The sequence below is a fragment of the Coregonus lavaretus genome (genome assembly GCF_964263955.1).
Source record: "Coregonus lavaretus genome assembly, contig: HAP1_SCAFFOLD_5809, whole genome shotgun sequence".
Classification (NCBI taxonomy): domain Eukaryota; kingdom Metazoa; phylum Chordata; class Actinopteri; order Salmoniformes; family Salmonidae; genus Coregonus; species Coregonus lavaretus.
In genome coordinates this window covers 4450-21586 of record NW_028158003.1, presented here as the reverse complement: position 1 = coordinate 21586, position 17137 = coordinate 4450, and the positions used below count along the sequence as shown (strand labels likewise).

General features: G+C 43.2%; 1 protein-coding gene across 3 annotated transcripts; it reads right to left on the bottom strand.

The window, feature by feature from the left end:
* Positions 1-2362: 2362 nt before the first annotated feature.
* On the bottom strand, positions 2363-15664 carry LOC311124544 (uncharacterized protein). Of its 3 annotated transcripts, none has more exons than XM_084198667.1 (3): positions 10992-11256; positions 4578-4965; positions 2363-4373 (listed from the first exon to the last, which is right to left on the bottom strand). In XM_084198667.1, the coding sequence occupies exons 2-3, from the start codon at positions 4957-4959 to the stop codon at positions 3601-3603; spliced, it is 1155 nt and encodes a 384-aa protein (XP_084054793.1). In that variant the 5' UTR covers positions 4960-4965; positions 10992-11256; the 3' UTR covers positions 2363-3600. The 3 variants fall into 3 exon arrangements, with proteins under 3 accessions (XP_084054793.1, XP_084054792.1, XP_084054791.1); XM_084198666.1 differs by having other exon boundaries at positions 2564-4373; positions 4578-4968; positions 10992-11252; XM_084198665.1 differs by lacking the exon at positions 10992-11256 and adding an exon at positions 15555-15664 and having other exon boundaries at positions 3431-4373; positions 4578-4968.
* Positions 15665-17137: the final 1473 nt, after the last annotated feature.

The following is a 17137-nucleotide window of genomic DNA, read 5'->3' as shown; positions in this document are numbered from 1 at the left end:
AAGCAGAAAACAGGTTTTTAGACATTTTTACTTTTTTTAAATAACAGAAATATCACATTGACATAAGTATTCAGACCCTATTCACAAGTTTAGACATTTTTTTTCTTCACATTGACATAAGTATTCAGACCCTTTACTCAGTACTTTGTTGAAGCACCTTTGGCAGCGATTACAGCCTTGAGTCTTCTTGGGTATGACGCTAACCACAGCTATTTTCAGGTCTCTGCAGAGATGTTCAATCGGGTTCAAGTCCGGGCTCTGGCTGGGCCACTCAAGGACATTCAGAGACTTGTCCCGAAGCCACTCCTGCGTTGTCTTGGCTGTGTTCTTAGGGTTGTTGTCCTGGAGCAGGTTTTCATCAAGGATCTCTCTGTACTTTGCTCCGTTAATCTTTCCCTCAATCCTAACTAGTCTCCCAGTCCCTGCCGCTGAAAAACAACCCCATAGCATGATGCTGCCACCACCATGCTTCACTGTAGGGATGGTGCCAGGTTTCTTCCAAACATGACGCTTGGCATTCAGGCCAAATAGTTCAAGCTTTGTTTCATCAGACCAGAGAATCTGAGAGTCCTTTAGGTGCTTTTTGGGAAACTCCAAGCGGGCTGTCATGTGCCTTTTACTGAGGAGTGGCTTCCGTCTGGCCACTCTACCATAAAGGCCTGATTGGTGGAGTGTTGCAGAGATGGTTGTCCTTCTGGAAGGTTCTCCTATCTCCACAGAGGAACTCTGGAGCTCTGTCAGAGTGACCATTGGGTTCTTGGTCAGCGCCCTGACCAAGGCCCTTCTCCCCCGATTGCTCAGTTTGGCCAGCTCTAGGAAGAGTCTTGGTGGTTCCAAACTTCTTCCATTTAAGAATGATGGAGGCCACTGAGTTCTTGGGGACCTTCAATGTTGCAGACATTTTTTGGTACCCTTCCCCAGATCTGTGCCTCGACACAATCCTGTCTCGGAGCTCTACGGACAATTATTTCGACCTCATGGTTTGGTTTTTGGTCTGACATGCACTGTCAACTGTGGTATCTTATATAGACAGGTGTGTGTCTTTCCAAATCATGTCCAATCAATTTAATTTACAACAGGTGTACTCCAATCAAGTTGTAGAAATATTTCAAGGATGATCAATGGAAACCGGATGCACCTGAGCTCAATTTCGAGTCTCATAGCAAAGAGTCTGAATACTTATGTAAATAAGGTTCTGTTCCTAATTTGTAATACATTTGCAAAAAAATCTAAAAACCTGTTTTCGCTTTGTCATTATGGGGTATTGTGTGTAGATTCATGAGGATTTTTTTTTTTTTTTATGTCAATTTTGGAATAAGGCTGTAACGTAAACAAAATGTGGAAAAAGTCAAGGGGTCTGAGTACTTTTCGAATGTACTGTACATACCACACCAGACACGCCACTATGGGTTTCTTCACGGTACCAAAACCAAAAACAGATGTAATGCGTTGCTCAGTGTATAGAGCATGTCATTGTGGGATGCTACGATAAGACGCCACCAGAGGAAAAAGCACGTTTAGCTTAAAACAAAAAAGAGAATAAAAAAACATATTGTATCACAGCGTCTCTCGTCTTTCTAAAGATCTCATTTACCTGTATATAAGAATATGTATATATGAAGTGTGTAAATAGTATGTTTGTTGTCTCTTGGTGTCTTATGTTCTAGTCTATTACTGTTCTGGACTCTGTCATGCATTTGGAAGGAAGAGTAGCTGCTGAATATGCTGTAAATAATAGACCCCAGGAAGAGTAGCTGCTGAATATGCTGTAAATAATAGACCCCGGGAAGAGTAGCTGCTGAATATGCTGTAAATAATAGACCCCAGGAAGAGTAGCTGCTGAATATGCTGTAAATAATAGACCCCAGGAAGAGTAGCTGCTGAGTATGCTGTAAATAATAGACCCCAGGAAGAGTAGCTGCTGAATATGCTGTAAATAATAGACCCCAGGAAGAGTAGCTGCTGAATATGCTGTAAATAATAGACCCCAGGAAGAGTAGCTGCTGAGTATGCTGTAAATAATAGACCCCAGGAAGAGTAGCTGCTGAATATGCTGTAAATAATAGACCCCAGGAAGAGTAGCTGCTGAGTATGCTGTAAATAATAGACCCCGGGAAGAGTAGCTGCTGAATATGCTGTAAATAATAGACCCCAGGAAGAGTAGCTGCTGAATATGCTGTAAATAATAGACCCCAGGAAGAGTAGCTGCTGAGTATGCTGTAAATAATAGACCCCGGGAAGAGTAGCTGCTGAATATGCTGTAAATAATAGACCCCAGGAAGAGTAGCTGCTGAATATGCTGTAAATAATAGACCCCAGGAAGAGTAGCTGCTGAATATGCTGTAAATAATAGACCCCAGGAAGAGTATTTTTATATTTATTAGGGATCCCCATTAGCTACTCTTCTTGGGGTCCAAACATATTAAAACACTTACATTACATATAAAACGAAATATAAAACAGTACATCATAACATTATTACACCACTACCTATCTACAATGCAAAATGTTCAACGCCACCAGACAACAATATCACAATATATGCGTATGCATGTGTCTGTACCTTTTTGTCTGTGTCTCTTCACAGTCCCCGCTGTTCCATAAGGTGTATTTTTACCTGTTTTTTAAAAATCTGATTCTACTGCTTGCATCAGATACCTGATGTGGAATAGAGTTCCATGTAGTCATGGCTCTATGTAGTACTGTGCGCCTCCCATAGTCTGTTCTGGACTTGGGGACTGTGAAGAGACCTCTGGTGGCATGTCTTGTGGGGTATGCATGGGTGTCCGAGCTGTGTGCCAGTATTCCAAAACAGACAGCTCGGTACATTCAGCTTATCGACGACACCTCTTACAAAAACAAGCAGTGATGAAGTGAATCTGTCTTCCACTCTGAGCCAGGAGAGACTGCATGTGCTGTAGCTAATGGGGATCCTAATGAGCTAAACTCAAAGCAGACCCCACGGAGACCACACCTGTAATGTCTCTCTCCGGTGTGCGTTCGCTTGTGCATCTTCCAACTGGGAGTTTGTGTGTGTTCAGTCTGGTACTCTGCTCGAGCAAAACTTTTCCCACATTGATCGCAGCCCCTCTCCCCTGTGAGTTAGCTTGTGTCTAGTCAGTTGTACTGGCTGACGGAAACTGTTTCCACATAGAAACACAGCCATATGGTTTCTCTCCTGCGATTTCAAAAGCCTCACGTTGTTATAACTCTTTCGACAGAGCATTGGAAAGGCTTCTCTCCCGTGTGTGTTAGCTTGTGTATGTATAGTCAGTGGGCGGATTGGGTTATGCCAAGCACCGGTCTATGGGCCGTGATGTGAACGGGCAAAAGCGGTGAGGGTGGAGCGCCCTTCTCAAATCAAATCCAACAGTAATCTGCACCGCTCGCTCATGTTGTCAACAAGGCAGCATGGTGCATCGTCCAGAAAACATCTATTTTCCATAAAATCTGTTTTAAATGAGTTTTCAATGGGAAGGCAGATAGTGATTTTATCAAAAGCAATCACTTTTGCATGTGAAAACACAGAATTCTACTCATTACTCCATGAGCTACGTCACTTTTGTTTTGGGGCAACCCAGGCGAGATGATCGAATCCCCTCATTGATCAAAGCTATAAGATTTCTCTCCTGTGTGTGTTCTCTTGTGTCTAGTCAGTTGTACAGTTTGACGGAAACTCTTTCCACATATAGCGCAGACATATGGTTTCTCTCCTGTGTGAATTCTCTGGTGTATAGTCAGTGTCCCTAAGGTGGTGAAACTCTTCCCACATTGCTCACAGACATATGGTTTCTCCCCTGTATGTGTTCGTTTGTGTTCAGTCAGGGAACCAGCTTCAGCAAAACTCTTCTCACATTGATCACAGTTATACGGTTTCTCTCCTGTGTGTGTTCGCTTGTGTATAGTCAGTTGTCCTGACTGACGGAAACTCTTTTCACATATTGCACAGACATATGGTTTCTCTCCTGTGTGTATTCTATGGTGTATAGTCAGCGCTCCTAAGGTAGTTAAACTCTTCCCACATTGATCACAGACATAAGATTTCCCTCCTGTGTGTGTTCGCTTGTGTTCAGTCAGGGAATCAGCTCGGCCAAAACTCTTCCCACATTGATCACAGCGATAAGATTTCTCTCCAGTGTGGGTTAGCTTGTGTTTAGTCAGTTGTCCTGGCTGACGGAAACTCTTCCCACATTGCATACAGCCATATGGTTTCTCTCCTGTGTGTATTCTCTGGTGTCTCTTTAGGTCTCCTAAATGAGGGAAACTTTTCTCACATACGTCACAGCTATAAGGGCGCTGGATCACTTTCAACCCTGGAGCCTTCCCAGATGATAAGCCCCTCCCACTGAGCGAGCGACCGTTAGGGCTGTCCCCTGTGAAACAAAGACATGAAGTTAAGGTTCCTCATATGTACCAAAGTATTTAGCAATAAACTAGTGTTGAAGTACCTTCCCTATCCAACACAGATGAGCTGCTAAACAACACTGAATAGAAATGTTTTTCAAATATGGGTCAATTAATAAATATTGATAAATCAATGAACTGTTACAGAAGCAGATTGTAGTTAATCCACACACCATTGTTCCTACTTGATGACATCGAATCTGAATCTCCCTCTCCATCGTTGTCCTCAACGTCCCATTCTTCATCGCAGTCTGTAGCTTCGTCATCATCAGACTGTCTGGGACTCATGGGTGCCACACTAGATTCTTCCTGTATCTTTCTGATGTCCTCTTTCAGTTGGAGTAACCAAGACATTCCCTGCTCCTCCGATTTCACTGAATCTGCATTTTCCCACATTTCCTCCATGATTTTACGTCGTAACGAGCGATGGTTCTTTCCTTTAACTTGGGAGCCATCAATTCCACAGCGTTCACACAGGTATCGTAAATTGTCCTCAGTTAGACGGTGTAAACTCTGTTCGATTTCTTCCAACAACGTTTCCTTCTCTCCACTCATGTTGTCCTGCTGGTGGGAACAATGACAATGCAGTCAATGGCAAGACAGCAGGAAGTCCATACACTTTAGATGACCTGTAGTAGAAGAAGACAGCAGGAAGTCCATACACTATAGATGACCTGTAGTAGAAGAAGACAGCAGGAAGTCCGTACACTTTAGATGACCTGTAGTAGAAGAAGACAGCAGGAAGTCCATACACTTTAAATGACCTGTAGTAGAAGAAGACAGCAGGAAGTCCATACACTTTAGATGACCTGTAGTAGAAGAAGACAGCAGGAAGTCCATACACTTTAGATGACCAGTAGAAGAAGAAGACAGCAGGAAGTCCATACACTTTAGATGACCTGTAGTAGAAGAAGACAGCAGGAAGTCCATACACTTTAGATGACCTGTAGTAGAAGAAGACAGCAGGAAGTCCATACACTTTAGATGACCTGTAGTAGAAGAAGACAGCAGGAAGTCCATACACTTTAGATGACCTGTAGTAGAAGAAGACAGCAGGAAGTCCAATGTTAGTCTGGAACCCTGCATTGTGGCACAAGGAGATGAGTTGATAAATGGCTGCTACAGGTTGTCATCTATCAACAGGAAGTTGATTCCCAAGCTCATTGTGGTTTGTCTTTTTAGAAGGGCTATTGTCCCCGTTTCATTGATTTCAATACAATATCGATGTGAGTGATTAATTTGCGCGCTATTTATTACAGTAGAACAAATTCATCAATTTCAGTCTGAAGTGACCGCTTAGTAAATATTGGCGCGTGAGCCGTTTTTAAAAAAGGTACTAATTTAGGAAAATACAAGTGTGACACGTGTGAGTAGAGAGGAATTTGTATGTCTTGGTCTTCAACAGATCAACTTATTTCAGCATATTGAGGAATTTGGACATTTAAAACCGTAGCCCCAATATTAGACCTCTGATTACTTATTAATTAACGAGACTCGGTCTATAGCGACAGCGTTGGGGTTATGGTCCAATGACTGATTAACGAGACGTGGTCTATAGCGACAGCGTTGGGGATATGGTCCAATGACTGATTAACGAGACGTGGTCTATAGCGACAGCGTTGGGGATATGGTCCAATGACTGATTAACGAGACGTGGTCTATAGCGACAGCGTTGGGGATATGGTCCAATGACTGATTAACGAGACGTGGTCTATAGCGACAGTGTTGGGGATATGGTCCAATGACTGATTAACGAGACGTGGTCTATAGCGATAGCGTTGGGGATATGGTCCAATGACTGATTAACGAGACGTGGTCTATAGCGACAGTGTTGGGGATATGGTCCAATGACTGATTAACGAGACGTGGTCTATAGCGATAGCGTTGGGGATATGGTCCAATGACTGATTAACGAGACGTGGTCTATAGCGATAGCGTTGGGGATATGGTCCAATGACTGATTAACGAGACGTGGTCTATAGCGACAGCGTTGGGGATATGGTCCAATGACTGATTAACGAGACGTGGTCTATAGCGACAGTGTTGGGGATATGGTCCAATGACTGATTAACGAGACGTGGTCTATAGCGACAGTGTTGGGGATATGGTCCAATGACTGATTAACGAGACGTGGTCTATAGCGACAGCGTTGGGGATATGGTCCAATGACTGATTAACGAGACGTGGTCTATAGCGATAGCGTTGGGGATATGGTCCAATGACTGATTAACGAGACGTGGTCTATAGCGACAGTGTTGGGGATATGGTCCAATGACTGATTAACGAGACGTGGTCTATAGCGATAGCGTTGGGGATATGGTCCAATGACTGATTAACGAGACGTGGTCTATAGCGACAGCGTTGGGGATATGGTCCAATGACTGATTAACGAGACGTGGTCTATAGCGACAGTGTTGGGGATATGGTCCAATGACTGATTAACGAGACGTGGTCTATAGCGACAGTGTTGGGGATATGGTCCAATGACTGATTAACGAGACGTAGTCTATAACGACAGTGTTGGGGATATGGTCCAATGACTGTAGCCCGCCTGGTAGCGGCATGTGACCCGCTCCGAAGCTCATTTCTACACCGAGGGAGAAAGCATGAATTTGCACATCCCATATAATGTGGGAACGATGAGTCGAAATCCACTTAGCCTATTGTTTTCTGGCACATTCATTTATTTTCTTTGTCGTGCAGGGTCTGACATTAACGATGGGCCAGTAAAAAAACGGGTCAGTTGGGCCAGGGGGTGTTCTGGTCAGGGGGTGTTCTGGTCAGGGGGTGCTCTGGTCAGGGGGTGTTCTGGTCAGGGGGTGCTCTGGTCAGGGGGTGTTCTGGTCAGGGGGTGCTCTGGTCAGGGGGTGCTCTGGTCAGGGGGTGCTCTGGTCAGGGGGTGTTCTGGTCAGGGGGTGCTCTGGTCAGGGGGTGCTCTGGTCAGGGGGTGTTCTGGTCAGGGGGTGTTCTGGTCAGGGGGTGTTCTGGTCAGGGGGTGCTCTGGTCAGGGGGTGCTCTGGTCAGGGGGTGCTCTGGTCAGGGGGTGCTCTGGTCAGGGGGTGCTCTGGTCAGGGGGTCAGGGGGTGTTCTGGTCAGGGGTGCTCTGGTCAGGGGGTGTTCTGGTCAGGGGGTGCTCTGGTCAGGGGGTGCTCTGGTCAGGGGGTGCTCTGGTCAGGGGGTCAGGGGGTGCTCTGGTCAGGGGGTGTTCTGGTCAGGGGGTGTTCTGGTCAGGGGGTGCTCTGGTCAGGGGGTGCTCTGGTCAGGGGTTGTTCTGGTCAGGGGGTGCTCTGGTCAGGGGGTGCTCGCGCCCCGAGACGTTGGCAAGGCCCTGCCCAGGTCCAAAGACATTTTCCAAGGGCTGGAAAAACCAAGTCCTGCCCGTCACCTGGACGGACATGGAAGTGACCGCACCCATAACTACCAGGACCAGCACACACCGCTAACAGCATGACACTACCAGGACCAGGACACACCGCTAATAGCATGACACTACCAGGACCAGGACACACTGCTAATAGCATGAAACTACCAGGACCAGGACACACCGCTAATAGCATGAAACTACCAGGACGAGGACACACCACTAACAGCATGACACTACCAGGACCAGGACACACCACTAACAGCATGACACTACCAGGACACACCACTAATAGCATGACACTACCAGGACCAGCACACACCGCTAATAGCATGACACTACCAGGACCAGCACACACCACTAACAGCATGAAACCAAAACATAAATAGTGAAAAGCAAAACATACATTAATCCCATCTCTACCCCTGATTGTAGGATGCTGTGACACCAAGCCCCTCCTCCTGACACCAAGCCCCTCCTCCTGACACCAAGCCCCTCCTCCTGTGTGCACTTCCCCATTTACACCAGAGATCTATATATAATGATGAGATGCTCATGTCTCCGCCATAACAATGGGAGTCGTTGTCCCAAAGGTGTTAAGACAGGCGACAAGCTTAGGTTCAAAATAAACCCATAGAAACGTATTGGGCTTATTTTGGACAGATTTTGGCGAATGTGAAACCGTCTCCCAAGCCCCTCCCCCTACCACTCACAACAACAAAGATGAGATCACTTCTTTGTCTCTGACAAGCGGTTTCAACTCGCTATTTGCATTTGAGCTTTGGTCCAACAGACTCGGTCATATGGACACAGAAACACATTATTTTACCGTAATAGAGGAGAAGCTAACCTTTTGAACCATAACCTGTTTATGTTTTAACTCAAATGTCGAGCAGAGCAGACACTACTAAAACAGATTTACCAATGAACATTCATTCTGGAAAATGAATGCTCAGTTTATCGCGCGCGCCTTACCATACCACGTATCGCTAGCAGCATTTTAGTAAAATAAAGATTGTTATACTAGCTGTTTAGTCTGTGTTTTATAAATGTGCAATAAGCCTAAAACACAATTATATAAAGGAACTGGCAGCTCGTTCTCATTCTGAGAAATAAGGTAGGCCTCTTGATTTCAACATCTGAACAAAGTGGACAGGCTAGCATGTTGTTCAAACAGTTGGCGATGGACAGAAGGGTGTGTTCATATCAATTCAACTGTTCAACCTTGTTCTAGCAAATAGATTCAAGTTGGCTAAACTTGAAATATAAATATTAGCTGGCTCCTCACTAGCACGTGGCTTGTGCTTGAGAGAGAGTTTATGAGACTTGTGTTTATTTTCTATAATGCCTGCTACCAGAAGTTAGTCATTACTAGTGAATGTGCATTATGCATGGTTCTGGTTAAAGTTGTAACAAAAACTGCATTTTTATAGACAGACCTGAAAGCCAGATCAGTGACTGCAAAAAAAAAGCAGGTACAACTATTTTGATAAAATAATTACATTATTAGTGGGTCTTATGGTTGTGGAAGGCATATATTCAGCATATAATCAGCCTGATCGTTTTAAATACACTGTATTTTACCTTTAATTGTACAACAAAGCTTATTTTAGAGAAAAACATTTGTTTAAATATCAAGATATATTGTGAATCGCCCATAAGTTTGAGGGGGAAAAAATAGAGATATTAGTTTTAGGCCTCATCGCCCAGCACTAATGGACAGTACCAAATAGATCCTCTATTGATTCTGTGTCCGCATGGCGGAGTACCAAATAGATCCTCTATTGATTCTGTGTCCGCATGGCGGAGTACCAAATAGATCCTCTATTGATTCTGTGTCCGCATGGCGGAGTACCAAATAGATCCTCTATTGATTCTGTGTCCGCATGGCGGAGTACCAAATAGATCCTCTATTGATTCTGTGTCCGCATGGCGGAGTACCAAATAGATCCTCTATTGATTCTGTGTCCGCATGGCGGAGTACCAAATAGATCCTCTATTGATTCTGTGTCCGCATGGCGGAGTATGCACAGGTCTGACTGTTGAATACCCCATATATTGAGCATTCTTTTTGGAGCGATACATTTTATATAATAGCTTAAATTGAAAAGAACGAATTTATGCATTTATTTATTTTTATTTAACTAGGTTAAGTCAATGCATCAATTGTTGTTTTGTATATCAGTTCATAAACCTGATTCCATGATATTGGGTCGTCCAAGATCTGTTCCCAACGATCTTGAATTTTATGCGGCATAGTTGTCAACCCTCTTGACTGTAAGTGAAACTGATACATTTTACGATTTATATTAGTCATTTATGATTTTTTTGTATTGGTGGCAGACAAACATTCATTATTTTCGCAAAATATTTAGCTGGTCCGTGCCCAGCGTGCTGTTGGAGAGATGCGTCGCTGCGGCGCTCCATCAACGTTCCGTCAAAAAACAATCTACATAAATCATGTAGCCTAGCCTACGGAAGAAAGAGTAAGTGGCGTTTTACGTAGCCTACACACTGGAGATTTAATCTATGACAATGTCATGAAACACACTTTTTACATTATGCATACACGCTTTTCCGATCAAATAGCCCATCATAAAATGGGGCCAATAAAAAAAGCTCTTCGATGTGAATTACTACATCCTAAAAATCAGCGTACTCACACCTGCTGTCCAGGAGTTTCACCCTGTGGGCGAAATTGTCATGATAATCAGTGGTTTCAAGTTTATATTCGTAAAATGTTTTTGACGAACTGATCATAGCAAAAAAAAAAAAAAACACTTCAGCATTTCCTACTGTGTAAATACATTGACTTCCATTGCAAATAGGCATTGCAAATAGGCTCACTGATAAAGTTGGGTAGCTGATATTCAGAGCTTAAATAGCCAAAATGATTAGTCACAGGAATCAGGACTAATAAAGCAATGCAACTCTGTTTTACAAACGGTATCACATGGATGGGCATTCATAACCTTCCACTGTGGGAAGACACTGGCTACACTATTCTAGTTTTGCGGAGGGAGGCTTTTTTTGTTGTTGTTACGCCTAGGGCGGCAGAACCGCCAGGAAAGGGCCTGCACTGCCGTGTTGGTTTATGCTTCACAAAACTGGAATTATTAACGATATCGTCATATCTAGACTGTCAACATTCGTCGTTCTTAACTGCACAAAAAAACATTAATACGCCTACAGCTGTTGTTGAACAGAAGCTAGCTAGTCAACTCACCAAATTCCTTGTAGAAAAGCCAGCTAGCTAGCAAGCTAACGTAGCTAACAAGTCCTTGTCCTCCTTTTTTTTTTTTCACGTGGAAAAAGAGGTAGCAAGCTAGCTTTATCTCTTCCGTTTTGGCTAACGATCCTTTACGACTTCCAAACAAAGTTGTCCTGTGGCTGTTGCATTTTGGAGATTGAGAAGAGGATATATTTATTGAAGGCTTCTAGCACGAATGTTTCAGATACTATCTTGCAATGTAGCAACTTCCGCTTTGACTGGCGTTGTTCTTCTACTTCTACGGTATTAAGCCGGTCTGCAAACAAGTGTTGGCTGCATGCCGCCACCTACTGTACGGGTGGTAAACGATAGAGAAAAAAAACATCCATTGTTGGAAAGGGGGAAAAACCGACATCATACAAAATACAAAAAAAAAAGAGATGAAAAACCCATCCCACTCAGTCCAATTCAAGTCACATTCCTACACAGGCTAACGGGCCTGTGAGGGCGGCACATTCTATGACAGGGTTTCTTGCAAGGCCTCGGCTGTAAACTCAGTCACAAAAAGCGTTCGGCTGCACTAACAATGATTAACATGTTCTCTGATTTCTCCTTTGTTTGTGCTGTGCAGTTTATGACCATTGCAATAAATACTACAAAAGTCCACCTTTTTAACAATATATCAGGATCCCTTGGTTGCCGAGAAACATGCTCTGGTGCAGGCTCTAGTACCATCGCGTCTTCAACGCCACTCGGCCCTTCCACTCAATTCACCGCCTCCAGATAGGAGACGTGCTGGACAGCCCTTACTCTGGCCACCTCTGTCTCCTTCCCCCTGTGGTGTCGAGAAACCGATGCTAATTATGCTGTGAAAACAAGGAAATCCGCTGACACTGTACTTTGATTGTAAAGGTTTATTTATATCAGAGTATTCCAGCGTCAATTTACAGATATCTGGAGAATAACTGCCTCCAATCTGTAATATGTTATTCTGTCCTCCTTTGTTTTAACCGTGGTATTTATATCCTATGCCCTATGTAACATTATATGGGTGTTTTCCCTACAGACCAATCCCAGGAGGCCACCTAACAGACTTCCTCGGCTTTAGGGTGCCCCTATAGAACTACTCCCCAGATGCTCCCTTTAAGCTGAGTCAACATCCCCTAAAACCATTTGAAACCATTAGCAAAGTCATAAATTCCTCAGATACCACACCCCTAACAGGGCAATCTGGGAAATCGGGCGCATGTTCGCCACCACAGTTGCAGCATAACCTCAGCTGGCATACGATATTCTCCCCGTCTGCATACACTTGACGCATGACCACATCTTTTGCATGTATGACACTAGAGGGGTTTGTGCACAAAAGCTCTTATAGGAGGGTATTTCACAAATCCTAACTTTACATGAGAAGGGAGAGACTTTTCATCAAAGAACAGTAGTATGGATGAAGTGAATTTCATTACTCCATCCACAATACCCGTCAGTTGACGTGCACCAATCACTTCACCTACTTCCTCGGGTATATCATCTGCATCCACTTCATGTGCCACCCCAGCGATAACCTCCTTGGAAACAAACACAAAACATCACATTCAAATGTCTTTTTGAGGCGCAAAGCACGCTTCTTCCGCCCCGTGGACACGCCCCAAAATCTGAATAAGACCAGGAGGTCACTCCTCGGTTCGCCTACTAACACTCTCCTCGACTACTTATCGGTTTCCAGATCTATCAAAAAGGCTCTGATCATACATTGAGCCTCACCTCTACCCAGTGGAGCGTGAAGATCTATTGTATCACGTTTTAGCACCCTTTTGGCTATTTGATCTACAAGTTCACAGAATCATTCAACCGCAGAGTTTTACCTTTGTTCTGTCATCAGCACAAACAATGTCACTTTCATATGGTAATTCGTTTATTTAAGAACAAACTCTTATTTACAATGACTGCCTGGCAAAAAAAAAAATGAAAGCCTGTATTTGAACAAATTGCAATATAAACTAGATGGTAATTTTACCTGAAGTAAAATTGTGGGCGTTGCTTTAGCTCAAAAGTGAATACATACTGTGTTCAGTTTGTCATGTTGAACTGACGAAAATATCCACGCTTGGGTGTGCATGCTAATCGATTAGCATGCTAACCAAAACACATGCTAAGTCAATGGGAAAACAGGCTAAGTCGCCAGCTAGCTAGACATGTAGATTTTACATTTCGTTTTAGATTGTTTTTTTTTTGTATGTTCAACTAGCTGGCTGGCTAGATGGATGAATAATACTTACACTTCCTAGCTTAGAATTGTGAGGTAAAACATTTGCTAAATCTAGTTATCCTCATGTCTGCATTGCCACTGACTTGACTGGCTGTAGGTTGAGTGGATGCCCAGGGCAGGGGCAACACCTCTTTGCTGCTTATTTGTTAGCTGATGAATTCCAGTACAGATGTGGCAGTCAACACAAGCTATAGGAGATACGCTTCATATGACATCTATTAGTCATGTCCATCTTGATCATTGCTCCAGTGTCTCATACCCCACTCAGGGCCATAACTAGGGTTTGGGTTTTAGTGAGGCAGGTAGCTTAGTGGGTAAGAGCGTTGTGCCAGTAACCGAAAGGTTGCTGGTTCTAATCCCCGAGATGTGCCCTTAAGCAAGGCACTTAACCCTAATTGCTCCTGTAAGTCGCTCTGGATAAGAGCGTCTGCTAAATGACAATAAAAAATAAAATAAAATAGTGAATGTTATAAGCAATTTGCGACACCTGCTGATGTAAAAAGGGCTTTATAAAATACATTTGATTGAATTATTAATATACCCCACCACTGGTAGCAACATGTATTAGAGCTAACGTTTGCTTTCAATCAAATGTATTTATAAAGCCCTTTTTACATCAGCAGGTGTCGCAAATTGCTATACAGACCCCAGGCTTAAAACCCCAGAGAGCAAAGCAGATGCAGAAGCACGGTGCTTTGCCCTGGCTAGTGCATTTCGCTAAAGGGCATTTAGCTAGCCAGCTAACTAGTTAGCAATTAGCATCAGCTTCAGGCACACGCCAGCTTCCTTAGGACTAACTCGTGTTTAGCAGAGAGCAAAGATACACAAACTAATATTATATAAAATGGAGAAAACATGTGGACTCGTATTCAAAAGCAACGTGGAAAGCAGCATCGTTGTTGTTCTGGAAGAATCTAAGCTGACATACGGAATTGTTTTAAGACGGTCATACTATGGATTTTTTTTAGCAATATTCGATTTGGAATTTTAGGACCCCTAAAATTATATATTAAAAAACTATATAAAAATATAATTGAATAAAATAGTGAATTTGGCATTTACTACTAAAGCCCATAGAAACACATTGAATAACACATTCAGAAATGGCAAAAAGGACAGTCAAAAAATAAATCATAAGAAACAAGGTTTTGAAGTGTCTGTCCTAAATCTAGGAGATATTTTTTTTTTTACTCAGGAAATATATATAGTGCATTCGGAAAGTATTCAGACCCCTTGTCTATTTCCACATTTTGTTACGTTACAGCCTTATTCTAAAATGGATTAAAGAAAGAAAAAACTAATGAATCTACACACAATACCCCATAATGCGAAAACAGATTGCTAGAAATGTGTACAAATGTATAAAAAATCAAAAACTGAAATACCTTATTTACATAAGTATTCAGACCCTTTGCTATGAAACTCGAAATTGAGCTCAGGTGCCATCCTGTCTCCATTGATCATCCTTGAGATGTTTCTACAACTTGATTGGAGTCCACCTGTCGTAAATTCAATTGATTGGACATTATTTGGAAAGGCACACAACTGTCTATATAAAAAGGTCCCACAGTTGACAGTGGATGTCAGAGCAAAAACCAAGCCATGAGGTGGAAGGACTAGTCAGGATCGAGGGAAAGATGAACGGAGCAAAGTACAGAGAGATCATTGATGAAAACCTGCTCCAGAGCGATCAAGACCTCAGACTGGGGCGAAGGTTCACCTTCCAACAGGACAACGACCCTAAGCACACAGCCAAGACAACGCAGGAGTGGCTTCCGGACATTTCTCTGAATGTCCATGAGTGGCCCAGCCAGAGCCCTGACATGAACCCGATCGAACATCTCTGGAGAGACCTGGAAATAGCTGTGCAGTGACGCTCCCCATCCAACCTGACAGAGCTTGAGAGGATCTGCAGAGAAGAATGGGAGAAACTCCCCAAATACAGGTGTGCCAAGCTTGTAGCGTCATCCCCAAGAAGACTTGAGGCTGTAATTGCTGCCAAAGGTGCTTCAACAAAGTACTGATAAAGGGTCTGAATACTTATGTAAATGTGATATTTCCGGTTTATTTATTTTATAAATGTGCTAACAAATCTAAAAACCTGTTTTTGCTTTGTCATTATGGGGTATTGTGTGTAGATTGATGAGGGATAAAAACAATTTAATCCATTTTAGAATAAGGCTATAACGTAACAAAACGTGGAAAAAGTCTAAGGGTCTGAATACTTTCCCGAATGCACTGTATTGTTATATATCAATAATGATTAATCAACTAACTGTAACAGAAGCAGATTGTAGTCTAATACACACCATTCTTCTTACTCGATGACATTGAATCTGAATCTTCCTGTTTTCCTTCTCTCACAGTTCCACTCAGCCCCGGTGTTTTCCTGCAGTCCACCAGCCGCACAGACACCCTCTTCAGACCCCACAGTAAGGCGCTACTGGGAGAGGCACGACCTGGGGACTCCGGGAGCGGGGAGGGGGGCGGGAGAGACGTGTCCTGAAAACCACACAAATAAAGACAATCAATTTAGGGTGGGAAACCCTCTGCTACCTGACAAAGGATTTTTTAATTCTCAAAAGGTGATCTCAATTCTCAGAAGTCTTTCCTTGATTCCATATGTCAAAATATATGCACACATGACTGTAAGTCGCTTTGGATAAAAGCGTCTGCTAAATGGCATATTATATTATTCCTCTCATTCTCTGGACCTCCTGCTATAAATGCATTGGAGGAGAAAGTCCAAGAGGAGGAATCTCAGATCTCCTCCAAGGAGGTCGAGGAATCAGGAAGGAGAGAAATCAAGGAAGGACTGCTGAGACACCCTTTCTAACTGGGAGATACTCACACCACTCTCCCTCTGCTCTGGGGTGTGCTTCACTGGAGCTGACTCCGCCTCCAGTCAGTTGCTCCTCCCGCTTTGTTCGATTCATCGCTGTCTGCAGCATCATCATCACCATCAGATTGCCTGGGACTCAAAGGCTCTGCCTTCAGTCCATTGCTAAGCAACAAAACGATGTCTTCCACGTGGCAGTCTACAGCATTATCATCACCACCATCAGACTGGTTGGGACTCGGGACCATACCACTAGGATCGTCCTGTATCGTTCTGACGTCGTCTTTTAGTTGGACTAACCCTAACCCAGGTTTATCTACAGGGAGTATTCGCTGATGTATTGCCAGGGTAAAAGATAGAGCAAACCTCGCCCCACACTGATCACAGCTAAAAGGTTTCTCTCCAGTGTGTTCACTCATGTTGTCCTGCTTGTGTGACAACAAGGACAATTAATTCAATCAAAGGCAAGACAGCAGGAAGACCGTACACTTTAGATGACCTGTAGTAGAAGAAGACAGCAGGAAGTCCATACACTTTAGATGACCTGTAGTAGAAGAAGACAGCAGGAAGTCCATACACTTTAGATGACCTGTAGTAGAAGAAGACAGTAGGAAGTCCATACACTTGTGTCAAAATATGCACATTCAATACTTTGTTAATGCTTGCTGATCACACATTACCGATATTATATATTTTAATGTAATTTCAACTTTTGATGTTAAACCAACATGCTGTTGTAATATCAATTAATAATTGAAATATTTGAAACAATAACAAAGCGGTCAAAAGATGAGAGATGGGCCTGCCGAAATGTAACCACTCAAAAATGCATAGAGGGAGCTATGGATGCAAGGACTGACCAAAAACGATACCAAAACTATCGTTTTAACCATGTTTTAAGGCTGTTTGTTTACATTTACAATGTTCAGTATAATCAGCATTCTAATTCACCCTTAGCGGTGGTCTGGCGCAATGACGCAATGTAACATACCATATCACAACATACCTCAATGTGCCGCAGCATAACCTCAAAACTGTAAATGGGCTATGGAT

What these genes read in the sequence shown, in the direction of transcription:
- LOC311124544 (XM_084198665.1), bottom strand. An exon ending in GTCATCAAGTAGGAACAATG is followed by an intron (nt 4,374 to 4,577) that starts GTGTGTGGATTA and finishes TTTGTTTCACAG; the next exon opens with GGGACAGCCCTAACGGTCGC.